This window comes from Populus nigra, chromosome 4 (assembly GCF_951802175.1).
Source record: "Populus nigra chromosome 4, ddPopNigr1.1, whole genome shotgun sequence".
Classification (NCBI taxonomy): Eukaryota; Viridiplantae; Streptophyta; class Magnoliopsida; order Malpighiales; family Salicaceae; genus Populus; species Populus nigra.
Window position 1 is genome coordinate 12,459,771 of NC_084855.1, and position 27,364 is coordinate 12,487,134.

The following is a 27,364-nucleotide window of genomic DNA, read 5'->3' on the forward strand; positions in this document are numbered from 1 at the left end:
ATATTTGATAATATCATGAAAAATAAGTTGGAAAACACTTTCTAATATTTAGCTATATCATGAAAAATAAGTTAAAAAATAACTCATTAATGTTTTATTTTTTTTTCAAGTTTATTAAAAGAATAAGACTAAATCTAATAGATAAAAAAGTTGAAAAAGAATGAAATTGAAAAAAATAATTTAATTTCATAAATAATTTTAAATAAAATAAATAGCAATTAAAAGAACTGAGACTAAATTTGATAGATAAAAAAATACAATTAAAAAAAACAAGTAACAATCAAAATAACGAACACCAAAGTTGGTATAAAAATCTAATTAAATCAAATTCTAAGAGATGAAATTAAAAAAAAATTCAAAACAAAAAATATAAAAATCAAAAGATTAAATACCAAATTTGATATACTTAACAACATAAAATAAAGATAAATTTTTCTGACTAAAAAGTATTTTTTGTTGATATTTTTTAATAGTATATAAAATAAATACACAGTAAATTTTGAAAAATAATTTTCAGTAAATTATTTAATCAATTCCTTACATCATTAAGCAGACTCTACTCAATTTCAAATCATTATAAAAACGACCTCAAAAGGATCTTCATTTGAACAGATTATATAAATTCTGGTGAGATGGCGGGCGAAAGAAGGCTCCTCGATCTATTGATAATCTCTTCGAGGAAGGAGTTGGTTAGCAGTTAGCGTCACACTTGGCCTAATTACCACTGCCGATTTTTAGCCAAATTGACCCTCAGCAACTGTCAATGCCGCGAACTAATAATCTTTGAATTTAGTTTCAATTTTACACAGTCTAAGTTGTTTCCATTTTTTTTTTTAAAAATGAATAACTGATAACAATTTTTTCTTCTCTTCGCCTCGTGAGTTGAAGATTTAGGCTCCGTTTGAAATTGGAACTGTTTTATATAAAAAATATTTTTTATATATATTTTTAAATTATTTTCTTCTCCTGCAATTATGATGGACGTGTGCTTGATGAAACTGGCCAAGAAAAAAATGTTAAAATAAGTGTTTTTAGTGTAAGATCATATACATTTGAGGCAAGAGTCAACACCTTGAAGCTTTGATCGGGACAGAAACCAAATTTCTAATCAAATAATGTCATCGATCTGAACAAAATTCAAAGTTCAATTACTTCACCACTGACTCCTATTACAATATAAAACCACAACACAATACTTCCAAAATCCACCAGAGTTCAGACCACCTAATATCCTCCTGTAAGCATCCTTGATCTCCTATACCCTTCCAACCTCTAGCCATATGGCGAAACGCGAGCAGGTAAGACCACTGGCCCCGGCTGCGGAGCGCCGATGCAGCGACGAAGAAGGGGCTTCTAAACACCATAAGAAACGAAGCAGAAAATGCGTCAAATGCTGTGTATTCGTCACAGCCATATTTGTCATTCTAGTCACAGCGATCATAGTTTTACGTTTCACTGTCTTTCGTGTCAAAGACCCTGTCATCACAATGAACAGTGTCACGATCTCAAAGTTGGAGCTAAGCAATGGCACAACTCCCAAGCCAGGGGTGAACATAACCCTAATTGCAGATGTATCTGTTAAAAATCCCAACGTAGCATCATTCAAGTATAGCAACACCACCACAACCCTCTACTACGACAGGCAGATAGTTGGGGAGGCCAGAAACGGACCGGGCCATGCTAGGGCCAGACGGACCATGAGGATGAATGTTACAGTGGATATCATCCCAGACAGGATCATGTCAAACCCAAATCTGAATGCTGATATGAGCTCTGGGATATTGTCCATGACCTCCTACACAAGAGTTCCAGGGAGGATGAAAATAGTGATTGTCAAGAGGAATATTGTTGTGAAAATGACCTGCAGCATGACACTTAATATTACGAGTCAGCAAATTCAGACACAGAAGTGCAAGCGGAAAGTTGATTTTTAGAGCATGGCATACTATTGTTGCTTCTTGTATTTTAATACCTAGTGCAGATGTTTGGTTGTAGGAGACTGAGTGGACTGTGATCCATACATCTTTACTTTCCTAAGTGAAATATGAGCTCTATTTTTTTCCCTTTCTCCAAAAAACGATTCAGTCAAATGGATTTGAAGTGATTTTTGAGGTCTTCAATATTAAACCATAATCTACTCACGGGAAGAAACTTACAAACATAAAACTGCCGGTGTTCGTAGGCCAGGTTAGTATTGATAATTATATCTAATTTAATTTTTAATATTTTATAAATTATAGATTTGATTTAAAAAAATAGAATTGAAGAGTATAAGAAAAATAAAAAGAGAAGGAAAAAAAAACATATTAAATGAGTTATGCGGATTTAATTGGATTAGGTAATTTTTAAAAATCTCAACTCGCATTGGACACTTAATATTTATTTATTTCGTTTTTTAATATATTATTATTTGTAATATCTACATAACCAACTTTAATGGATTAAATTGGATCAAATATTACATATTAATCGGTTATTTTAAACATTGAAACTTTAAAAATTGCCGCCGTTTTACGGGGGCAATTCCATCATGATGCTAATATGTAAGAAATGCGAAAAGGCAAAGTGTTTTTCTTTCTTTCCTTTTTATTCCCCTTCGTATACACTACACAGCATGTTAATATTCTCTTGTTTGTGTTTGTTTCTCGCCTGTTTCGGGATGAGCTCTTTATTGGAAATCTGTCTTCGTCCCCGGCCCGAGCGTGGGAAGAACAAGCCAGCCCTGTGACAGCGTGACCTGTGGCAGACAACTTTTGTAGAGGTAAAAGGCACTACAAACACAGCGTTTCAATCGCTGAACTTAAGTTGGTTATGTGTTGACTCCATTGAATATGACCATGTTCGGCATATTTTGGACCACAGAGCTGCAAGAGTAGAGGTGAGACCTCTTACCCGTAACCTATATTAATTAATTACGCATTTGTTTTTGAAAGAGGGCAAAAGGCACTAAAATTGCTAATTGAACACGTTACTCGTTATATTTTTGTTTATGCATATTGGACACTGATCCAACTCGAGGGCCATAATGAAAAAGAAAAAAAGTAAGATGACCAAAAAAAATCGCTTTGGTTAGTAGAGGGAGGTTAGCATTAAGCATGCGAAGTTTGGAAATTAACGGTAAGGGCTTCAAGGAGAGTGGAAGCAAGGAATTTGCAATAGAGGACACGTGTCCATTTTCCAGTGACCAATAGAATTTGTTGCTTTGTCCAACTAATGCCCGCCACCAAATCCCAAAATTGAATGAGTGCAAATAATCCATTTCATGCCAGTTAAAGAAGGGGACCATTTTTTGGATTTTGACGATGGAAATATTTGTGCTCTTAAATAAAATCGCTTTATCTTTCTACCGCTTAACCTTTTTGGAGGGCCTTCTTCCTTTGTTACGCCAGTGCAGTTACGGCCGATTGGGGGTATTAATAGGGTTTTTATAACAACGTTTTAATTAGAGTTTTAAAAAATTAATTTGTATTTTTTATTTTTAGATTATTTTAATATTTTGATATCAGAATAAATTTTTTTTAAAAAATATATATATTATTTTAATATATTTTTAAATAAAAAAATATTATTTTAACTATATCGTATACAATTTTTCTTTGTAGGCCTCAGGCATATCAATGACGGAAAAAAAGTAAAAAAAAAAGTCGTCCATTAAATCAGATTTTTTTGTTTTAACAATTCGCAAGTAGCACTCTTATTAATAAGTTCCATGAAGATGGGTTTGGTGGTCAAAAATACTTTTTTTTTTATATATATATAATCTTGAATGCTGAGAGTTTTTTTTATATAATGCACCAGATAATACTTTCTCAACAATATTGCTAGTTAATTTTGATTGAAATATAAATTGATATTGATTTATCATTTATGAAAAAAAAAATCCTTATAAAATGCAGTAGAAGCTAGCAAATTACATGGTCAAGTGTATCTAGCTAGCGGTTGTGTATCCAGTACCTTTCTTTGGTGAAGCAGATTCCGGTGTTGAGGCCTAATGCCCTCAGTAATGGAACAATTAATGGACTGCTCAGTGCATTAAGTAGGCAAAATTCTCTAACATTATATATTTTAATATTTTTTTCCAAAGTTATTTCATATCTTAATCGGTTTAATTTAATGAGCACGTCTCGAATATATCTTAAACTTGAGATCTACAATATCCTTTTATGTCCATATATTGAAAAAGGCAGGTATTAATTTCAGCCATACAATAAATTATTCCTAAGATGTCAATATATTTTTATTTTCAGCCATAAAATCTTTCCTACCAATTTTTATTTTCACTCTGTTATACGTACTTTTCTATATCGCACGTATATTTTCTTTGTTCCATACATTCCCTCTCCCCCTCACATAATTAAAACACACACCTAAATATATTTTTAATTATTCCTAAGATGTCAATACCAAAGCTCAAGAACAGAAATTAAATCGATCTATCTAAAGCAAGCACCACACTTCTCCACAAATAGTATTCTATATATCCACACTTCTTTACCAATAACACAACAATCACCGCGCGCAACCTATATATATATGGTGATAAACCTCTCGATCCACCAAATGATACCACTTCCATGCTTACGAGATATCCACAACTCCACACATTAAGTACTATATTGTAGCACTTGAGGGTCTAGCCGCTGTGGTCAATCGTGTGACTTGTTCCGTCCCCGTTCCGGGTTCGACCCTCTATGTGCACGTCTGTCACCCCCGCGGTGCCTTACCTGCTCCTGGGCTTGCAGGATGTCCAGTGAGCCGTGGAGAATAGTCGTGATGCGCGCAAGCTGGCCCGGACACCCCACGCAAATAAAAAAAAAAAGTTCTATATATTGTACCCTGATCATCAAGTAATAAAAGAAGGTCATTTTTAGATGCTAATGCAAGCCAGTTCAAACCATTCAAGACCATATCAAATTCAAGCCACACAAGCTTATTTATTTATAGATAGAACTCATGGTTTCTCTTACACTCTCTTGTTGTTTTCTTATTTTATGTGCGTTATTTCTCCAACTTAAACATTAAAAGATCTCATGTTTCAATAGAAAACCTTTTTGTAGGAAAGTCTAGCCAGTAGCGACTCTATCAATTTCATTTTTTTTAATCTAACTATACTAGCGAGTGGGTATTGAGGAGTTTTGGTTCTTGATTGGATCCATATATATAGTTACTCCCTTCTTATATGAAAAATCCTAATTTTTTTTTTAATTATATATACGTGAGCATTTTTAAACAAAAGACAAAATCGGGAACTCATTGGCATGGTTTGTGCATGCTCTGCTTGTTGTACCACGCGCTTTACTTAGAAACCCGTGAGGATATGGCCATGGATAATTAGCTCCATTTGGGCTGAAACGCTCTTGTTGCTATTCACATGGAGAACGTGACAAAGTGCCACCATTATACTAACAACTATAAAACAATAAAAGGTCAGGTAGTAGCTCGAGTGGCTGAAGCACGTGGGGGTAACTGAGATGGCAAGTTTGATTCCTGCTAGTGACGTGGATATTTGTTGCATTGTGATCATAGTTTTTAAATTCGCTCAGGTTTTAAGTTAATTTTTTTTTAAAATCAAAATAATATTAATTTAATAAAAAATAAAAATTATCATGTTGCAATTGATTTTTTAATCGGTCACCCTCAAGTTTTGTTTTCCCCTAATTTTTTTTAAACTTGGCTTAGTTAGCTTTGGATCGACTGAGTTCTGGATTGACCCGCCGGTCAAAACTATAGTTGTGATAGACATATACCTTTCTTTTTATTGGCCCCTTGGGTTATTTGACTCTTTTTCTATATTTTTTTATTTTATTTTTTAACACAAAGTTTTTATTGAATTTTATCACTTAGTATTGAATTAAAAATAAATGAGTTTTGTGTTTTTTTATATAACAAAACAAAAAAATTTAATTCAATCCAATAAACTTCATAACCTGAATTATAAATTAGCTGATGAACTTGATATGTTTTTTATTTTCTCCTTTAAACTTGTCTAATAAATAAGGGTGACAACATCTACTTTAATTTTAAACCATGAATAAATAAGAAGTTAAAGTTCAAAGATTTCAAGGATAACATGTAAAGTTTACTAATAATACGAAATGATTTTTTATAACTTATATATATATATATATATATAATTCAAGCCCCAGTATAGTGCGACAATGCAGACTAGTTTATAAATAAATAAGATGGCATGCTGGCCGGGTCAAAGGCTGAACAATTAAATCCCTTCTTTCTCGTTTAGATAGATAGCGAGCCCAAAAGGTGGGGAGAGGAAAATTCCGAGACCATTCTAATTTTTCAAATTGCTAAAAGTTAGTCGGAGGATCCTCCTAAATTCTTCGGTAACTTCCAATATCACCTATCACAATTGGTTGGAAGTGGGAGGCTTTCGTCACCTTGAAGTTTGGTAATGGATGGCATAAGAATATAAAACAAAGGAAAAAGTTCTTTCCTAGAGAGAGAGAGAGAGCCTAGTGCTCGCTTTAAATTCAATTGTAACTGATAGTTCGATGCTAAAAAATATTGATCATTTAATTAAAAACAAAACTGATAATTATTGAAACAACATTAAATGTCCAGCTTCATGTCAGAAGAAAAAAAAAACTCTTTAATCATCTAGAGGTCAACTAGTAATAAAAATTTAGAACTAAAATATTTATTTTATTTGTGATCTCAAGTTTAAATCTAGTAACAATTATGTTTATATGATGATCACTGGAGGCTTATATAATCATTAATTTTAAAGCTCGTAGAATTAGTCGAGATGCATGTAAATTAGTCCGAACATTCATATTACTGTTTTTTTTAAAAAAAAACACCATGGCGGTGTTAGTTCGACAAGTAGAGCTGCTTGACGTCATCTCACACGAATTGAGTTAAAAGATGACTCCCACTTACAGGAGGAATCGTAAAAGAGGAAACAACTGTCCATATTTAGTCCCTTTTGGTTGCTGTGAAGTGACTTATCTGGAAAGTAAATTTTTGAAATTGAATTATTTTTATATGGTTAATAGTATTATAAAAAATAAATTGTAATACCACTAAAACCCTCAAAATTCCAAAGCACAAAGAAGGCCCAAAGCCCATGATATGATTTTCCTACTTACAAGCAAATTAAATGCCCCGCTCTGTTTCCAAACCCTGTATTAAATGCAGCAGCTGGAAAATCCACCCACCTTCCCCCCAAAAAAATCTACCCTAATCCCCAGACCCTTCTATTCTCTCACCCCCCAAATGGACTCCCAATTCCTCTTTAAACCCAAATGTCCCCCGCCACCGTCACCACCTCCACTTCCCCTCCCTCCTCTAATTATCTCACAAACCTTGGCCTTGGCTATTCTATAGCCATAGCCCTTGGCTTTCTCGTCCTTGTCTCCACTATTCTCCTTGCTTCCTACATATGTTGTCGCGCCACCCGAAATCGCTCTCGTAACTCCAACAACAACAACAATTATTCAAACTCTACAGCTGATGGAATAATACTTCCTCGCATTATTTTCGTCGCTGAAGACGATGAAGAACAAGAACGTGATTTGGAAGGTGCTGCTGTTGGACTCGACCAGGCTGTTATAAACTCGTACCCGAAATTCCAGTTTAGTAGAGATGGTGGGTTCAGTGAAAGAACCGATAATCTTAACAATACTTGCTCGATCTGTTTGTGCGAGTATAAAGATTTGGAGATGTTAAGAATGATGCCTGAGTGCAGACATTACTTTCACTCGCTCTGTCTTGATGCCTGGCTTAAGCTTAACGGGTCGTGTCCAGTCTGTCGGAACTCACCGTTGCCTACTCCGCTCTCTACACCATTGTCGGAGGTTGTGCCCTTATCGCAGTATGCAGAAGATCGGAGGAGGAGGTGATTTTGGCTTCATCTGATTTGGATGTGGAGTGGTGGGAAATGGAAATTGTAAATTCTTGGTGTGGGTATTGAGTAGGTATAGGGGGTTTTGTTGGATTTACTAATTTTGGATTGTTATAAAAAATGTCAGAATTGGTGTGATATTATTTTCTTTCTCCGTAGTGTTATGTATTCGTGTTAAATCCAACTGCTGTTTGGTTGTTCTGCTCGCATTCCACCTCCCAAGATAATCTCATCAACAAACCATTGCCTGGGCAGTTTCAGACACCATCAACCTCAATTTCTCGTTTTTGCTAATCACAGATTTGCCTTGGAGCTTTTACTTCAATTTTCTTTTTCTTGAAGATTCATGAGTCATGGACGTGCAAGAATTTGGTAACCATAAAGCATAGATAAGTCTCGAAATAATATACATACATACATACATATATGTATGTATATGTATGTATGTATATGTATGTATGTATGTATATAAAGAGGTTAACTTGTAGCATTTAGAGATGTATTAATTCCTATGTATGATCGTGTGGCCATATGAAGAAAATGTCATTCTCAAGATACACAGATAAGAAAGTGAAGTCCATCCAACGCAATTACTGACTTAAATAACGTATAATGACTCAGGCGGTTTGGGCTAAACTATTTAAAATTATTATTTTTAGATTGTTTCGACGGTTGATGCTAAATTGATTTTAAAAATAAAAAATATTTTTTTAATGTATTTTTAAATAGAAAGAATTTTAAAAAATAACTGCTTTTATAATATTAAACGGTTGCCGCTGCCACTACTATCCCGCATCCATTTTAGTTTTAGTTTTCCAAGTACAAATCGAACCTTTTCTTGCCTTACACTTCTACCTGCTTGACTTGCTGCTTCGGTTTTTTTTTTTTTTTAAATAAAAAATAAAAAATTGAGGCTAGCCAATTGTAACTAATTGTACTATTGGGCAGTGGCCCATTTCTCCTCAGAAGCTTGTTTTATCCTGCAGGCGTTACAGTGAAGACGTTATTGCAAGAAAACTGGAAGCTTTAAGGGAACGAGATTGACCAAGTAATGTGCAATTTCCATGATCAAATCCTAGGATGCAAGCTATCTCTGAATAGGATGGATATATTAAAATACACTGAGAACATATAAAGTAGACTACCTCAGGAAATATTACCAAGAGGCCCAGAACTCAATAAGATTAGAAAATACAACTTCGATCTGCCTCAGATCTCAAAATCTTCCAATCTTAATATTTTAGCAGATTTTTAACCAATTAAATTATATGGCGTCTAGTCAAACTCATCTCCCCCCCACCCTCCCCCTTGCCTCTCCAAGCCAATAGTTTTCATTCGGCTTCAAAGTTTCAGGTATCCTTGATATATCCCTCGTTCTTTTCTTTTTCTTTCCTAGTTCATAACTGCTTGGAAGTCTTTGTTTGATGAATTATTGATACTAATATCATTGCTTGAGAGCAATTTTGGTATCCTCGCATCTGATTTCTATTAGCATGTTGTTCATGATCAGACACATGTTTTGTTAGAGTAGCTTCTGCTGTTTTTCTTGGCAGTGACTAGTTTCCGATTTTGAGGTTTCCTTTAGACAGATGACCAAACCTAACATTTCAGTGAAGCTAGGAAGATGGGGTGGGGTTCGCAGGCCAATCTTTATTCTTGGTATTTTAGCTCTATTGGTCTCTATTGCTACTTTGTCCAAATTCTACTCTATTAGATCTCTTTTTATTTCTGATACGTTCTGCAGTCATGTTAATATTGAGTATCAAGGCGGATTTCAGAGTGAACCGGGCATAGCTGTCGAAACTGTAGTTAGCAAGATCCAGAAAGAAATGAATGAGATGAGAGATATGCCAATAGACTCTTCGTCAGCAGAAACAATAGTGTCAAGATACAGTGCTTTTCTTGCTGATATTTTGGGACTTATTGAGTCATTACAGACAACTGGAAATCCCCAGGAAAACAGTGAAATCAGAGCTGTCCATCCTCTAGCAGGACGAAAACAACAGTCGGATGAACCTGCAAAATTCTTTCTGATTGAAGAGATCCGCAAGTATGTAAGGATCAAACCCAACCGTTTAGGCAAACAGAACTTCATGGGAGCTAATGGAACGTTCACGAGCATTGGCCATGCTTGTTTTGCAATGAAGAAAGATATTGAAGAATATATGGATTATGATGTAGGTGAAATCTGCAAAGATGATTGGAAGCTAGCTCAAAAGCTGATGGTTCATGGATGCGATCCGTTACCGAGGAGGAGGTGCTTTGCAAGGGCCCCGCAGCTATACAGCAAGCCATTCCCCATCAACGAGTCCATGTGGAAGCTTCCTGACAATCGAAATGTCCGGTGGAGCCAGTACAGATGCAAAAACTTCACTTGCCTAGCTAGCAATACAACTCGCAAGGGATTCTTTAAGTGTGCAGATTGCTTCAATCTGTCGGACCATGAATTGCCAAGGTGGATCAAACAAGTGATTTCTGACCCCGAGATGAATCTTACAGCAGATTTTCTGATACCTGAAGTGCTAAACATCAAACTAGGAGAGATCAGAATCGGATTGGATTTCAGTGTAGGAACTGGGACTTTTGCAGCAAGAATGAGAGAGTTTAATGTCACAATAGTCTCAGCAACCATTAATCTTGGTGCCCCTTTTAACGAAATGATTGCACTTCGGGGACTTGTACCTCTATACTTGACTATAAATCAACGGCTTCCATTCTTTGATAATACCCTGGATTTGTTACACACCACAAGGTTTCTTGATGGATGGATTGATTTTGTGCTCCTGGATTTTATACTGTACGATTGGGATAGGGTCTTGAGGCCAGGAGGTTTGCTTTGGATCGACAGCTTTTTCTGTTTGAAAGAGGACTTGGATGATTATTTGGAAGCCTTTAAGATGCTGAGGTACAGGAGGCATAAATGGATTGTTGTTCCAAAGCTGGACAAGGATGATCGAGAAGTTTTCTTCTCTGCTGTGCTAGAGAAGCCGCCAAGACCATTTCGTTAATAACACGCGCAGGCGCGTGTGCATACACGACAAAGCCGAGATTTCTTTGTTTTTGGGGCTCGGTTGCTCCACTCTCCCTGGCTTCTATCTTGAATTCTTGATTCCTTGCTCAAAAATCAGTGCCTCGTCGTCGGCTTTAAATAATTGATGATATATTAGGATATTACATTTATGCTTTTCCTGTTAATTTAGTTATCTTCACATTTTATGATTGGTTATAGACAGTTGAAAACCCTGTAAACGATTTTACCATTTGAGACCTGTTTGTTTCATGAGTAAACAAATAAAAATTTAAAAATAAATAATACTTTCCAATTAAATTAAAATTTAGTTTGATTTACACTCAAGTTTTTTTTTTTTTTTTGTAAAAAATACCTTTTAAAATTATAAAAAAATAAAAATATCTTCTTATTTGCTGACTGTATCAAATTTAATATTAAATTTTTTTTATTAATATGTATTTTATTTTGTATTTTTTTCAATTTTATTCATTAGAATTTGATTTTTATATCAATTTTAGCCCTTATATTTTTTATTGTTATTTGTTTTTCTCTTATTTTTTTTTCAATTGAATTTTTTTTATCTAACGTATTTGGTTTCCATTATTTTACTTCTATTTATTTTATATGAAATAATTTATGAAATAATAATTTTTTTTATTTTCATCATCTTTCAAATTAGATTAATTTTTTTCAATCTCATCCCCCTTCAACTTTTTTATTTGTTAGATTTGATCGTTATTCTTTTAATAAAATTTAAAAAAATTAAAAAATTATTTTTGAGCTCATTTCCATAACAGTAAAATACTAAAAATATATTTTTTAATTTATTTTTGATGATACTATTAAACTTTAAAAAATAACTCATTTTTATTAATCTATTTTCTATTAAAAAAAAGTCATTAAAAATGAAAATTATTTTATAGTAAAGAGGCCACGTGACCTTGTTATTTGTGGACTTTATTTTAGCTATCTGATGTGATCCAAACATCTCAATCTAAAATACTTGCATTTCTTTTTTATATATCCAATGGGCGAAGACTACTCTGACTGCTTAACCAATAAAATCTTGAGCAAAGAAGAAGAAGAAGGGGACTGTCCACAATTCTGTTTGCACAATACTGAAAAGAAATCTCAAAAAGATACGTGGGTCTGTTGAGTTATGGTTTTTTTTTTACATGAATATTTAAATTAATTTATATATTTTTTAATTAATTTCATGAATTTTAAAATTAATAACCATATAAACTTCTAAAAACCTTAAAATTATGGTATGCTCTTGATGGCTCAGGATGCAGTGATTTTCTTTCCTTACATAATTTTTTTTTTATTTTATTTTAAACAATATTATAATATTTTTTTATCAGTTGAATATATTTAAAGATTTTCTTTGAATCTTATTTTTATAGATTAAGTAATTATTGATGAGTGTAATTGAAGTTGTTTTTAAAGTGTATTTTTATTTAAAAATATATTAAAATAATATATATATATATATTAATATATAACATTAAAACGATTTAAAAATATTAAAAAAATTAATTCAAAGAATTTTTAATTTTTTTAAATGAAATAACAGTTTAACCGCACCAGCTGACCGTAAAAATTATGAATAATTCTCCTCAGTCCTCACCACGGGATTGATTTGTTTCTCGCTTTTTCACTTTAAACAAATTTGCAAGGCTTGTTTATTGAGAAAATATCCCCACTTGTCTCCCGGACTTTCCAGTGAGGTGAGGTGAGGTGAGGTGATTGATAAGCCTCAATATTCTCTGATTTGGACCTGAGAAGTTGCTTAGCTACCGGCAGTACAAGTGCGGGGGCCGAGATCCTCGTCTTTACAATTACAATGACCCATCTTTATGCTCCTTTTTTTTCCTTTCCTTTTTTCCTCAGTACTACTTCTCCAGCCTGTGCCCTCCCCGGGGACCCTTTTTTTGCCCTAACTCTCCTTTTTTACTTTGGGCCTTCAGCTACTGTACCGAAAGAACAAGTGCGGACTAGCAGCGCTCATATATAGCTAACCTCTCTCTCTCTCTCTCTCTCTCTCTCTCTCTCTATATATATATATATATATATATATATATATATATATATATATATATAATCAATTCCCTTCCCATGCACCGGTAAACAACAATAAATGTCATCAGTTTCATGTTCACAGAAAAAGAATTTGCAGCTGTCGGCAAAAGCTAAAGCTTCACCATTTTTTTTCAAGAAAAATACTAAAATGAAGAAGAAGAAAAGCAATTTATTTTCCTTTGAAAGAGATGCTGCCCAAGTGGCATCCTCAAATCCTTTTTTTTTTACTCATTGAAAAAAAAAATCAAATCTTAAATATAATCTCTCTTTTTTTTCCTGAAATTTGTCTGACCAGCAAAACAGTAGCAGCCGTCCATTCCACCAATGCCACGTCTCGATGCCTTTACAACCATCCAATCCACCACCGTCCTTCATTGTCTCAACGTATGAAAGCAAATCTATCAGTTAACGCCGTCAACTCATCGATCTCCTCAATCTCACATCTAATAAAAGTTATGAGATCGTCAGCCCAACCTTTTCCTTTTCAAATTCAACCAAACCACAGCTTCGTAAACTCCAAACTTGAGGCTCGGACCCACACCTACGATTTAAATACACCTCACGTACTTTTTTACTCTTGCACTTTTTCATCACTCCGCTCTGTGTTCTCGCACCCACATTCACATTATTATTATTATTAAAAAAAAGAAACTTAATTTGGGAAGATCCAGATTAGAATGGCGGAGCAATCAGAGAGTCCGACTAAGTCAGTCATGGAGAAGATTATCGAGAAGGTTCACCATCACGAATCTTCGTCGTCGGATTCGGAGTTGGATTCAGATAAACCGGATCCTTTGGAGTCGGTGAAGGCCAAAATTTGGCGCTTGTTTGGTAGAGAAAAGCCTGTCCATCATGTACTCGGCGGTGGAAAACGTACGGTCATTTAAGACGTGCTTCATTCAGTAAACTTTCATTTTTGTTGTATATATATTTTTAAATCATGCTGCGATCTATTATATATATAGATAGATAGATTGTTACTTGCATATGATTTAGATTTAGTAGTCGCTGTCCTTTTCCTTTGCTGTGTGAAAATTAAAGGGGAAGAAAATGACTGTGGATTTTGTGTTAAATTTGTTGTGCAGCTGCTGATGTGTTTCTGTGGAGGAACAAGAAGGTTTCAGCAGGTGTACTTGGATTTGTCACCGCAATGTGGGTCCTTTTCGAGTTGATCGAATACCACCTGCTTACTCTAGTGTGTCACATTTTGATACTCGCTGCTGCACTCTTATTCCTCTGGTCTAATGCTTGTACTCTCATCAACAAGTAATAATATTCTCTTTCATGTGTTTTGGTGGATTGGGAGGTGTATCAACAAATTAGAGGCTGGGTGGTTGTAATTTTCTTTCCGATGTTTTGTAGGAGTCCGCCTCGCATCCCAGAAGTTCATCTTCCGGAAAAACTGGTCCTGCAGGTTGCTTCAGCACTATGTGTCGAGATCAATAGTGCATTTGCGGGCTTACGCAGTGTTGCGGCAGGAAAAGACTTTAAGAAGTTTCTCATGGTATGTTTCTTGAATATCTCTCACATACTCATTAGTTACGTTTCTAGAGGTTCAACTTGTAATTGAAGATGATCATTTAATATTTCTTATTTATTTATTTTTGCAACCTTATTCCTGCTACATATGGATCTGGAATTTACGCTGTCAAGTTCTACATTATTTGTTCATGAATGTGTTTTTGCTAGTTTTCATGTTCTACTCTACTCCGCTGATCATTTGCCATTTGTATATTCCTGAACTTGACAAATTATAAATTGAGCTGGACAATTGCTTTTGGTTCTCATTGTGGTTTACTAAAATTGCTCGTCTGTTTTAATGCCAGATTATTGCCGGATTGTGGGTCCTGTCAATTGTGGGGAGTTCGTGCCATTTCCTGACCTTGTTTTATATATGTAATGACCTTGGAAACTGATTTATGCTGTTTTTTCAATCGTGTGCTAGATATTTATGCACTGAATATTTCCTATGATTTTAACAGGCTTTGTTTTGCTGCACACTGTACCTGTTCTCTATGAGAAGTACGAGGACAAAGTTGATCCCTTGGCAGAGAAGGCAATGGTTGAGATAAAAAAGCAATATGCAGTGTTCGATGCTAAGGTTCTGAGCAAGATCCCAGTGGCTTCTTTGAAAGCCAAGAGAGTTTAGATTTGGCTCCTTGTTGTGTCTCCAGCAAACACTGGGTAAACCTGGGTTTGCAGCTTGTGATTGCTTTACCCATAATTTGCTAGGGCTTCTTTTGTTCTTCGCCCCTATTAATTGTTTTAAAGTGTTTGGGTTGCATTTTGAATGAATTGTCTTTCAGGGGTGTTACTTTTGGAGTTTTAGGTTTAATTTGTATTCCTATGACCTATGGTCAGTTTGCCAGATAGCACACCTTATAATGGTGGTTTTTGATGACTAAATGTTCATTGGTTTATAATATAAATTTTGAACCTTTGTGCTCCTGGTTTGTGTCGATGTTTTTGGCTCATGATTGCGGCAATGATCTACCTGAACTGACCAAACATAAAACAAAGAAACACATCCTCATTGGCTAACGGGGTAAGGTCGGCATGTTTATGTGCAAGGCTGTAACACTATTTCAATGTGGGAGTGTGAATGTGAAGGGATGCAATCAAACTTGGCTTTGTGTTATGGTTGCTGTTTGTGTGTGAGGATAATCCGACGTCTACGTTTTCTAGCCATCAAGTTTTTCTTGTGATGTAACGTGTAAACCTCTGTATGGGCGTACCAGCTCAAGTTGGGGAGCACCAGGTAAAGAGCAGGATATAGGTGAGCGGCCAGAGTCTGCACATTCACTCTCGTAGGCGTATTCGTAAAATTAGTTTAATCTGAATCTAACCTAAGATGCCTGGCCCCTGACTGCTCTAATCAAACCTAAGGCAACTCTGAGGTTGGATGAGGTATGCTTTTGGCAGCCATTGATCGAGCATCCGGTTCCTTTCATGGGTGGTTTTACAGGTGCTGCTCAAGTTAAACTATGACAGAGCAGACATTTTTCTCTTTTTGGTTTTGATACTGATTCGACGGCAATAATGTTTACAAATTGGTTATATAAAATGAATAATATTTCAAATTCTACGGAGAAGAAAAAACAAGAAAGTGATAGAAAAGAAGGCGGCAAAACGACAAATGAGAGGATGGAATAATAATAAATCAGAATCATTTTAAGTTCCCTGTGTAATGAGATGTGGCACGAAGAAAGTCTCGGGAATTGTGAAGGAAGGAAACTTTGAGCTCATATTAGCCGCGGGTTGAAAACAGGAATCGTCTATGAGATTTTAATTGGCGCTGACCTTCATCTCGGCCAGTGCTACCAGTTCCTCAGTGGCACAGCCGAAACTTTAAAGTTCAATTAACATGGCAATGCTTAAGATCAGCACCGCCGCACCTCCAAGATCAGAGATAGATCGGGTGGATTTTGAACATTTCAACTGGAGTTGTTTAGACGACAACGTACATTTACACTAGATGAAAACAGGGGCGGGGGTATATTGCATTCTGCCACTAAGATGGAGTGAATGAATCGTGAGTTTATTATGTAAACTGGCAGAAAGCTAACATAGTTAATTGGTAAATGAACACAAGATAGCCATCGGAGTAAAAATGAAAACTCTTCGTTACTGTGAAAGAATTGGCTGAACCGGATGGCATGTTACAACATCAATGAACAATCTATACATTTGATTTAATTACATGATTCCACGTATTTCTCAGTGTTTAGTGAATAGTCTTGAAATCCGAGAACTGTTGTCGAAGGATGTTAAAGGAACTGTTGAGAACTCGGAATCAGACTGCGCAAATGGTGGTAAATTTCCTCGAGGGGCTATAGGACCATAATTTTGTGCTGGAGAAAATTTTGGTCCAGCAATACCAGATATGCTAGTTCCATGGTCGGGCACCGGAGAACCAACCCCAGCAGCATTTGGACTCCTTCCTTGCAAATCTTCATAGGATTTGCCTGTATCTTCTTGCCCAGATCCCCTCTTTTCCCTTTCTTCAGTTTCCTTGAGTAGAAAATCAACCCACATATCTGCAAAGGACTGTAAAGACATATACTTGAGATGAAAATTTGCACTTTCATTGCACTTCTCACCAAGCAAAATATACACGTGAAAAAATGATAGTGAGAAAGCTGGTTATCTTTTAAGGACGGGAAGTACACATCCTTTCCTACCAGCTAAATTCATGCATGCACTGTCCATGCCTGACTAGAGGCTATTCTATTCAGATGCTAACAGACTCTATTCTATTCAAGTTTCACTAACATAAGCTCAATGATGAGCTCAAAAATCAATCAATAACTGCGCAGACCTCGAGTAACCCGCCACTTGTCTCAATGGTACCCCAGATTATTATGGTCTGAAGGACACACTGTGTATGAGACCCTAGAAAGAGGAGTGAAAATAAAGCTACTTGTACAAGAAGATCAAAAAGCTTATAAAATTATCACACACTTAATCACAGGTCAGTAATTAAACATCAGGAACGAGGTACAACAACCAACCTGGTTATCAGATGCCAAATTTGTCTGACCATCAGCTGCACTTCCTCCCAAGATTCCACCAACTAGGCGACCAGGTAGCCCCAAAACTCCACGAACAACACCTTTGCCACCTTGTTGAGCTGCACCTATTCTTTGCTTGTCTTCATCAGAGAACCCAAGCATTCGAACCATAAGATCCAAAACCTGGAACCCACCACAAGCATAAACCATGTCAAATTGGATATGGGTGTCTAAAGTGATGAGAATCCAAAGCAATAAGCCTTCAAGCAATTACAATAGCAATGCTATGTGAGATCAGCAATAAAATATCGATTCTTTCCAAATAAAGATTTGTTGAACTTGAGATGTCTTTTAACCAAAAGGTTCTACAGCAAACCACGAAAAAAACACACATTTACTTAGGGTAACAATTTCCTTCTTGAAGAGATGGATAGGAATGCCTAGATGTATCAGTGGTTAAGCTACTAAATGAAAATATAACAACAAACTACCTGCATGGTATAGCAGGGACTAAATATTGCTGACAAACATAACATTGAAAATTGAGTATCTTTTTTGTTTAATCTTCTATCCTGTTCAGCTGTACTCAGAAATCCATACCTCTTTGCTGTGGTTTCTCTGGAAGAAGGTCACTAGTAATTTAATCACAATGCGCCTGCAACAAAAGCCAGTCTTCCGTTATGGTTTGATATTCCCAATCCCAAAGATGGATACATGTATAAGCTATCTCAATAACTTGCAGCTGTGATGTAACCCATTTATAACTAAGTAGCAGACTGGGATACAAAAAAATAATCAAAAATCCGAATCACAAAAGAAACAGGCTAACCTGTCCACCAGAAAATCAGAATCCATGGACATCCTATTAAGTCTGGTCATGCTCTGTTCAACAGCACGACGGAGTTTTTCATTGTCTTCCTCGAGCTTATTCACTCTGCTCTTCCCTTCTGCAAACTTTCTTTCGGTATCTGAAAGCTTAGCCAAAACTACTTCTTTCTCCCTCTTTGCTTCCTCTGTCCCTCTCTCTGCTTCCTGAACGGATCAAGGCTTATTACTCTCCAGAAAATGGGTGTGTCATTGAATTAATCTGATTAATTTTGAAAAGAGAATCTAATTTAAAGTGTGTGCTTTCCCCCCTTTTGTTTTCAAGTGCTTGTAGTGTATTTTTGTTTTTGTATGCATTTTACAGCAACATTACAGGTTCCTGAGTTTTGTTAAGAATGAAGTTGCTGTTGCATTTGGCCTTTGAATATTGCTTGAAGCCAGTGCATGTTCCATTTCGTTTTGCCAACCTGGAAACTAATGTTTTACTTTATTCTGTAAATATTATTGTTTAATTTGAATGCACAGCCTATAGACATACTACAAGCTTGAAAACAAAAGGGTACCAAAGTACCTCCTTTCAAAATTAATCAGATAAATTAAATGACAATTTGAGTCCAAAAATAGTCAAAGTAAATTCCAACGGAACAAATTCAATGACAAAATTTGAATGCACAGCCTATAGATAATGCTGTGCACATGAGAGTATCTCATCCAAGACTTCAAAACCTTATCAGAACAGAAACTTAATTCATGAAGAAAAATTAGGAACTCGTAATGATACTTCGAAATGGATATGATAACAAAAATACCTTGATAAGGATTTGAACATTCAACGGGTAAAATGCTTTGACCTTTCAACAGCATAAGAAGATTTTCTTCTCAAAATAAAAGAAAAATCTTATCAAGGAAACTCAAAGACAAAATTCAATTGCACCATCAGCAGATAAGGTTGTGCATGTGGCTTATAACATTAGTCCAATGCTACAAAACCTTGCAGAAGCCAATAAACTTTGTACATTCATGTAAGAACATCCCTCTAAAAGGATAATCTGACGTTGCTCATAATACAGACATCAAATTCCAGTTACGCAAGTATGAAGACATCTAATTCATATCATAAGACATTTAGAAAACTAAAAATATCATACATAAAAAAATTAAGGATTTTCAGTAACCTTTATGAACCATACAGTCTGAAGTAACATGAGCAGTTTGACAACTTTAAAATTTAAAGCTTTAAACAACCAAATAATACTCGGAAGAAGAAGGAAGGTAAGGGCATACTTTCAAAAGTTGAAAATGCTTAGCTGATTCTTCTCTTGTGAAAGCCAACTGTCGCTCCAAATATTCCTGAGAAAGTAATAATAACAGCAATAAGAAGAATAGTTAAAAACAAAACAATTTAGAGACTACAAGACCAACAGAACATGAAGGAAATGGAAGCGAAGATTACCTTTGCTTCAACTTCAGCAAAATACTGCCCAAGAGCAGTTTGAAGATTTAGAAGTTCAACATTTTTTGATTCTATTGTGCTCATACAGTTTGCAAGTCTTTTATTCAAATCTTCAATCATTTCTTTGGACTTCTGGATTTCATTGTTGCTCATCATTCTGACTTCCTCCTGGCCTGCAATTGCCTGCTTTAGAGCTTTCTCCAAATGTAATATTTGAGCCTTCTGATATTCATTACTCTGACGAAGTTCTTCAACAATCTTTATGTCTTCATCCATTTTTTCCGATTCTTCAGACTCCTAGACAGCAGAAGAAGTTTTAAGGACAGAAAACTTGATAGCCTGAATTTAGTTTTATAATATGCAAAGGATCACAAGATCCAAAAAAAAAAAACACAAATAATACCAAGACAAATATCATACATTTCATTATCTTTATATGGAGCCGCTAATTCAACACGTTCAAGAACACAAATATGTCAACATAAGAGAATTGACACAGCAGACATGAGTACATGGTATAAGCTTCGGCGTGAATATTTGGAGAGACAATTTTGGCATAGGAAACTGAATTTACTAAAATATCAATGCATCTCCAAAAGATTCCAGATGAGAAACCATTGAATCATGTTTGCCACATATAATAGTTCAAAACTTTGACACATGGGTTTGAAATGTTCCCAGATTATGGAAATGAAGTTGAATTTATTATTGAACTAACATATCAAAATAGCTCTAGAACTCTTGAAGTGCAACAATCAATCATAACGAATGTATGCGCTAGTTAAATTCTGTGTCCAGAGATTTCCTGTAATATTAACCATAATTGTATAAGTATACCAGTGATTGCAATTATATCATCTGGCCATCATTTCTCATCATTTTTAAATAATGTAGCACAGTTGGTCATTTACATCTCTAAGGTCATGTCAGTTTTATAGAAGAGAGAGCACTTTATGATGCAGCATATCAGAACTGTAAAATGAAACTTGAAAAATAAGCAAAGGTAAATGACTGATTGGAACAATAAACTAAAGTAATGGAGACATGATATTAAAATAGGAAATGGAAATTTTAGGATAGCAACCTTTTCCAACAAATGCTGCTTGAGACGGGCCAATTCTCGCAATGCTTTGTCCTTTTCATGGCATGTTTCCTTCAAATCTCTTTCCAATTTTTGCAACAATAGCTCCACTTCCTCCTTTCTAGGAGAAGTTGTGGTTGAATCCGCTTTCTGGGAAAAAAATTAATGACAGACAGGATGAGGATGATTATGATACCAATAGTAAAGATTTGTGTAATCGAATAAACAAAAGAAGTGTGGAAGCATGGGCAGCGAGAATTGCTGATATTATAGCTTTCTCTCTCAACTAACCACCACATGTGTGCATGAGAAATAGGTAGATGCCCCCGTGTGTGGGCACTTGAGGGCGTGCACCCATACAAGTGCGTGTAGAGAGAGAGAGAGAGAGAGAGAGAGAGAGAGATAGTCCAGTAAAATCACCTCATCTGGAAAAGTTTTGTCAGGAGAAGAGTTCCTGCTCCTTTGCAAAGCAGCCTCAAGTTCATTCTTCGCCATCTACAATAGGAGATGAGAAGTTAAGGAACCCAACATGGCAAAAGCATTGTGAATTCTGTGACATACATGGCACACTGCTTGCATGGATAACATTTTGAAATGAAACTAGCCTTGAGATTAGCATTCTCCTTCTCTAGGGTCGCAATGACTCTTTTCAAATTCTTAACACTGTCATTGGGATCTGCATCTTCCCACCTACTCAACTCCATCTGCAATCGTCTTATCTCTGATGTTTTTTCATTCAATTCATCATGAATTTTGTTCACATCCATTGAGGTCTGTAAATGGAGAAAACATGCCAAATAAAGAACACACAAGTCAGAGCTCAAATCAAAAGGAAAATATAAAAAGTAATGAATATTAATGCATAGTAAGAAAAAGAAGATGTAACATAAGAAGGATTTCCAGAAGCATACAATAGTATAAAGAAAAGAAACATAAGGTCATCCTAAACTGACAGGAAGTAATGGGATATTCAAGAAACATGTACATGACTATATTCTATAAAAGTACAGAGATTTTAAATATGCAATACAGAACATCCATATTTCCAGAAACTCCTAAATTCCATGAGTGCTTAATAAAAAGGACAAAGAAAGAAGAAAGAAACCAAAGTAGAATAAGAATAAACGTGAATGTAGGCATGGCATCATATTCTGTTGAAATTATGAGCATCTAATATTGTAAGGCATTCCAACTATCCATGTCTGTTTTCCCATAAAAAAAATAGCAATAAATAGGCCGTTCCTGTAAACTAATGCACTCAGCCTTCTCAAGAGCCATAAAAAATCCCTGTACCTCCCAGTCAGGAAAATTGGAGCAATTAAACTACCTATATAAAGTACAAACACCAAGTTCAATCTCATTACCCTCAAGATGGGCAAGAAAAGATCTAAGTATCAACAATATCTCACTAACAGTGACTGGTGCAATAAGCTTGAACCTTAAGACATGGTCCATAAGCAACAGTTGAGAAAAATGTTCACTAGAGCCACAGAATCATGAAATAAAATTGCACTCACTTTGTGCCTGTCTATTTTTAGAACCCTGAGCTCCTCCTGAAAAGATTTGTTCAAACTTTGTTCCTCTGAATAAGTGTTGGAGACAGCAAACAAAAAGGCAGAAAAGAGCGTAAAATTTTAGTTAGTAATTCATGCAAAATCAAGAAGAATTCAAAAATGAAAAAGGAGAACATCACACTAGTTATTTAAAGTGATGAGTCACACCTTGCAATTTTAGCTCTATATTTGCTAATTTGTCGCGTTCCTTTTCAAGTTCAGTTCTAAGCTCTTTTATTTGCAACTCATGAGTAGCTTGCATTGCTGCCAGGGACCTATTTTTCTCCTCCAGTAAATCTACAAGCTCCTAGAAGGCATTCATATATCTGTTGTCAAGTTCATTCATTTAAAACCCAAATACAGAATGAAAAACATGATCTGGCAGTAGACAAGTACAAAATGGGTGATCTACTGCTGAGTTCGTTCATCAATCAGAACACGACAAAACAATCAGGAAAAAACATATTTGTATTGCAATACATGTAGCAAATAGAAAAAAAAATGGAAAAGAAAGGGGGAGAGGGATACGCCCACAAATTTGAAATTGGGAATAAACTTTATAAACAAAATCAGCATGTAGAGCAGGCAAGGCTATACAACTGACAATAACAATCCTCTTACAAACCTCCCAAGTGGCATATTCTTAAAGAACAGAGCAGGGTGCAATGTGTCATTACCTTGTCCTTCTTGGCTTCCATCTTACTCTGAATCACATCAGGTTGAACATCATGTAATATTCCATTGCCTGTTCCATCATATTTTGGAAAGAGCCCATTTTGTATTTGATTACAACCACGGTTCTTTGCTTGATTTGCAGATTTATGTGGTCGTTTGGGTGACTGGTCACCACTGCCCTGTAAAACAATATCAGCCTATGCTTCGTAGCTTGTTGGAAGGAAAAACAATACAGAACATATACCATGGTATTTCAATCCCATAGCAGGAGAATCATGCTCAGAAACATATATTTTTCACAAAACAATAAAGCCAAAAACTGAATAGAGAGAGAGAGAGAGGCAGGTCAAGTTCCAGATTAAAAAGATGTCATCCAAGACAGCTTATTGCATGATAGACAAAGGAAATACATGAGGTTGGCATAATTCTGAAATAGGTATTTAGTAAGATAAAATAATCAATTGCAAGCTTAACCTATGCTTCACATCTATGATTCACTTGTATCTAGATAAAAACAGTAAAGAAATCAAGTAATATGATTTTAGATATTTTATGTCAAGAGTGGTGTTGCAAGTGATGTGATTATATGTTCGCTCCTAACTAGTACTTAACAATGAAGAATGAAAAATCAGCATCATACATTGTTTCTATTCAAATGTTAAGGTGGTCAAAACTGTATTGTGTTAAATCCCACAGAAGTACTAAATTGGTTGGTCCCCGGTTTCTACAATTATTAATTGAGCAAACTTAGTGGCCAACTGGAGAACAACTCAATAAAGAGGGGTGTATTACGCTGGTCAGATAACCATGTACCAAGACTTAGTACATAAGCTATACAAACTAGCTTTTACTCAGGTCATAAGCTATGCACAATACCTGCAGCAAAAATAACATCAAACAGTATCACGCCGTCAAGTTTACTTATATATAATGGAAGCAAATTATGAGACATAATCAGCACAGACCAAATAGATCAAACTTTCAATTCAAATAATGAGTTTTAATTGAGATTTGAATAACCACCTTAATAGCATTGATGCTACTTGTTGATATTCTTACATGCTCAGTTCTCGACACATTAAGAGCCTCCTTTGTTGCATCCAAATTTTGCTTCAGTGAACCATTTTCTTGGTTCAATCTAGAAATCTGGTCCTGTGAAATTGGGATAGAAGAGAAGCAGATTTAGTTTTCAAAGGCCCTTCGAGATAGAACTAACAGAACTAGGGGATGTTAAATGAGAGCTAGTGAGCCAAAACTATATACTAGAATCCTAGAGAATGATCGTGATAAGCATTTGTTTATAATGAATGCCCAAAGAGTAAACAGAAACAGGGTCAATAACTATGAAATGAAAAGTATTGGATATTAATTCTGGACATGTCATGTCTTGCCAGAAAATAATTTTCCTTCAATAAAATGTGAAGGTACAGCATAAATAAAAAAGGACATAGCATTTCAATGTGCAGAACAGACTTGGATCTTCTCATCGTTCCTCAGTAAATAATTTTCATTTTTGGTATTTCATTAGTAATGAGAAAAGGCAACAACTAGCCAAGAAATCAATTTATTTTCTGCACCAAAAAAAAAATGAAAATCAAACAAAGGGCCATTGACCATGTACCTCCTTCTCTTTTAATATAGCTGCATAATTAATAGATAGTGCTTTAATCTCCCCCTCAGATTCCTGAAGCCTTTTGATTTGTGCTTTGTATTGTTCAATCTACAAGAAGCAAAAAACAATAGCAAACACCAAATCAACTAACCACGTATTCCTCATTACATAAAACCCCGCCCTAAGTCAAAACTAGATCGCTACTAACATCAACTTGTCAAGAAAATCAACTCATTTAACCTTTCTTCGCAAATAAACATTTTCAACCTAAATTACTTCCATTTACAGCTATCACTGATCCAAATACTTCTAAGCTAATCAACCACAAGCCTTGAGCAAAACCTAAGCTTGCCTGCTTTCTAGCAGGTTATTAACGTTGCCAATGATTTGGAGAATACGACAAGATTAATATCTCATGGTGATTCAATTAAAAGATAAACTATATTGCAGTGCACTTTTTATACCTAACTGAAGTGGGGATCGCATAATCCCTAATGAATTCGGAAACACGATAATTCTTAGATTTCCTTGTTTCTTAATCAAAATTCAAAACAATGAAAATTAATATCAAGTTCGTGTTCTTTTGGAGCCAAGCATAAACAGCTATCAAAAACCCAATCACGGAAACACATTAAACAACAAATACCTCAAAATTGTACGGTGAGCCATTCCCATTCGCACCTAGAGACCGTGAAACCGACTTCGAATGCGCGAAACGGTGCGAGTTCCTCCGTTCAGAGACCGGAGAATCGTATCCATTGCTGGAGGCATGGATCTCGAGTTCGTCGTCGTCGTCGTCATGCACATCAAGTGCAATCTTATTTAGGTTTTGCTTCAAATTCTCAATCGAGCTCCACATCATTGAGGAATTGAGGAATTGAAAAATAAAATTACAGTAGTAATGATACAAATAGAGGAGTTGTGAATTTAGAGAGAGAGAAGAATGGGGGATTTTGCAGGTAGATCTGAAATGGAAAGGTGCATGCAAAAAAGAAGAAGAAGAAGAAGATTTTTAATGAAAAAGACCAATTTATGAAAAACTGCGTTGCGTGAGAAAGGCAGTGAATCTCTTGTTAGTTAACGTGATTGTGATTTTGAGGCGCTGGTATGGTCCCTTGTCTCTTGTAATTCTTACCGGCCAGTGGAAAGGCGACGGGGTGAAGGTCTTCAAGTTAAATACAGTGTACCTGTCATCTGTTTAATTTTTTACCTCTCCAGTAATTAAAGACTTAAATTTGTTTATTTGCAAAGGAAAAACAAAATGGTTGCATTTTCTTCTTCTTTTGAGAAACACAGTTTCTTTGTATCCTCTGTAGTCTGTATTGAATTTAATTGAGATTTTATATTTGAAAATATCTTAAGTATAAAGAACTAAATTTTAATTTTTTTAAAAAAATTATTATAAAAATAAATTTCTATACTAAAAATAAAGAATTAATGTTAAAACTGCCTTCTCCAAAATATTATTTATCTTTCTCTTAAGTTCTTTAAATAAATAAGATGAAGGTGGCAAGAATAATATAAAAAAAAATTGAATTCAATTTTATTTTTAAAAAAATATAAATTTATTTATTTTATCAATTGAATTTCAATTATAAATTATAATTAAATCCAAGTATAGTAAAGATTCCAAATAAGGTATAAAATTGGTTGATTTTTTTACCATATAATGGGTGAAAGATTTCAACAACCTATAGGTTATAAAATAAAATAACATATATGTCATAGCATCTAATATTTTTTTCAGCTGCAGTTTTGATTTTGAAATTTAAATGCGTAGATTAACTACGAAAGGTCGGAAAAATTATTAATGTAATTGATTTTATTCTTAAAACTAGTTCTTAACCGATGGATCTTCTAAAAAAAAATATCGTGTATTAAAATAATCTTCAACTATATCGGCAGCACTACCCTTCGAGTCTATATATTTTTCGTAAAAAATGATATCTAAGCTATCACAAGCATAATTTTAAAATTCAGCCGTTCTGGCAGTTTAATCCAGAGCTGAAACTGGGTTAAATTTAAAAAAAAATTAAAATTTAGAGTGATTTGATTGACCCGATAAAATTTAGTTGTAAATTATTAATTTTTATTTTTTTTACTAAAATAATATCATTTTAATTTTCAAAAAACCAAAATTGATATAGATGATCCGGTCAAATCTTGAATAAGGCCAGCTATCAGGCTAGATATAAAAATTCTGATCATTCCAAATAAATTTTAAAAAACAATGCGATGTATGGAAAATGAATTATGCCTTCAGAGAAAAAATGATAGCAAATGAATTATGTTTTTGGAGCAGAAATGATAACAAATGAATTATGCTTTGGAGGTGGGAATGAATTATGTCGAAGAAACGGAGAAATACTATGAATAGAGATATACTTTTGTGATAGTAAGTTTTAATTGAAATTGAAGTTAAAAGAGTGTCAAAACACACGAGTTGCATGTAATAAGAATAATTAATTGATGAATATGAATGCTTTAAAACATGAACTAAAATTATCATAATGTAAATACATATTATAAAATTAATAATAATATTGAAAACAGATGTACTTCCTCTATTTTTTACATTCTTAATGTACAAGTATATTTTCTTCTTCACCGTAACTTTGACGTTACAATTCAGACTTTCATGTAATAAGATATACTATAGTTGTACTAAAAATAATAACGATATCACTTGTATTTTTTTTTT

The 27,364-nt window shown here is 34.8% G+C and overlaps 5 protein-coding genes across 11 annotated transcripts; 4 read left to right on the forward strand and 1 right to left on the reverse strand.

The window, feature by feature from the left end:
* The first annotated feature begins 1,230 nt into the window (after positions 1 to 1,230).
* Positions 1,231 to 1,986, forward strand: LOC133691240 (late embryogenesis abundant protein At1g64065-like). Its single transcript, XM_062111664.1, has one exon. The coding sequence runs from the start codon at positions 1,281 to 1,283 to the stop codon at positions 1,932 to 1,934; it is 654 nt and encodes a 217-aa protein (XP_061967648.1). The 5' UTR covers positions 1,231 to 1,280; the 3' UTR covers positions 1,935 to 1,986.
* Positions 1,987 to 7,153: 5,167 nt separating this feature from the next.
* Positions 7,154 to 8,070, forward strand: LOC133691048 (RING-H2 finger protein ATL67-like). Its single transcript, XM_062111366.1, has one exon. The coding sequence runs from the start codon at positions 7,263 to 7,265 to the stop codon at positions 7,857 to 7,859; it is 597 nt and encodes a 198-aa protein (XP_061967350.1). The 5' UTR covers positions 7,154 to 7,262; the 3' UTR covers positions 7,860 to 8,070.
* Positions 8,071 to 8,959: 889 nt separating this feature from the next.
* Positions 8,960 to 11,199, forward strand: LOC133691047 (probable methyltransferase At1g29790). Of its 4 annotated transcripts, XM_062111365.1 has the most exons (3): positions 8,960 to 9,214; positions 9,447 to 9,520; positions 9,606 to 11,199. In XM_062111365.1, exons 2-3 carry the CDS (start codon positions 9,486 to 9,488, stop codon positions 10,867 to 10,869), a joined length of 1,299 nt encoding a protein of 432 aa, XP_061967349.1. In that variant the 5' UTR covers positions 8,960 to 9,214; positions 9,447 to 9,485; the 3' UTR covers positions 10,870 to 11,199. The 4 variants fall into 4 exon arrangements, with proteins under 4 accessions (XP_061967349.1, XP_061967348.1, XP_061967346.1 ...); XM_062111364.1 differs by having other exon boundaries at positions 8,961 to 9,520; XM_062111362.1 differs by having other exon boundaries at positions 8,961 to 9,214; positions 9,415 to 11,199.
* A 2,317-nt stretch (positions 11,200 to 13,516) lies between these two features.
* Positions 13,517 to 15,399, forward strand: LOC133691202 (reticulon-like protein B5). The gene is made up of 5 exons (XM_062111606.1): positions 13,517 to 13,826; positions 14,039 to 14,219; positions 14,316 to 14,457; positions 14,780 to 14,849; positions 14,936 to 15,399. The coding sequence occupies exons 1-5, from the start codon at positions 13,631 to 13,633 to the stop codon at positions 15,100 to 15,102; spliced, it is 756 nt and encodes a 251-aa protein (XP_061967590.1). The 5' UTR covers positions 13,517 to 13,630; the 3' UTR covers positions 15,103 to 15,399.
* Positions 15,400 to 16,554: 1,155 nt separating this feature from the next.
* Positions 16,555 to 25,813, reverse strand: LOC133692524 (golgin candidate 4-like). 4 transcript variants are annotated; one of them, XM_062113542.1, is made up of 15 exons: positions 25,310 to 25,813; positions 24,673 to 24,771; positions 24,111 to 24,203; positions 23,054 to 23,230; positions 22,545 to 22,683; positions 22,341 to 22,405; positions 21,429 to 21,596; positions 21,244 to 21,318; positions 20,827 to 20,973; positions 19,743 to 20,039; positions 19,574 to 19,639; positions 18,294 to 18,496; positions 18,065 to 18,119; positions 17,465 to 17,647; positions 16,555 to 17,000 (listed from the first exon to the last, which is right to left on the reverse strand). In XM_062113542.1, exons 1-15 carry the CDS (start codon positions 25,523 to 25,525, stop codon positions 16,671 to 16,673), a joined length of 2,313 nt encoding a protein of 770 aa, XP_061969526.1. In that variant the 5' UTR covers positions 25,526 to 25,813; the 3' UTR covers positions 16,555 to 16,670. The 4 variants fall into 4 exon arrangements, with proteins under 4 accessions (XP_061969526.1, XP_061969525.1, XP_061969528.1 ...); XM_062113541.1 differs by having other exon boundaries at positions 24,075 to 24,203; XM_062113544.1 differs by lacking the exon at positions 25,310 to 25,813 and having other exon boundaries at positions 23,054 to 23,225; positions 24,075 to 24,203; positions 24,673 to 24,693.
* Positions 25,814 to 27,364: the final 1,551 nt, after the last annotated feature.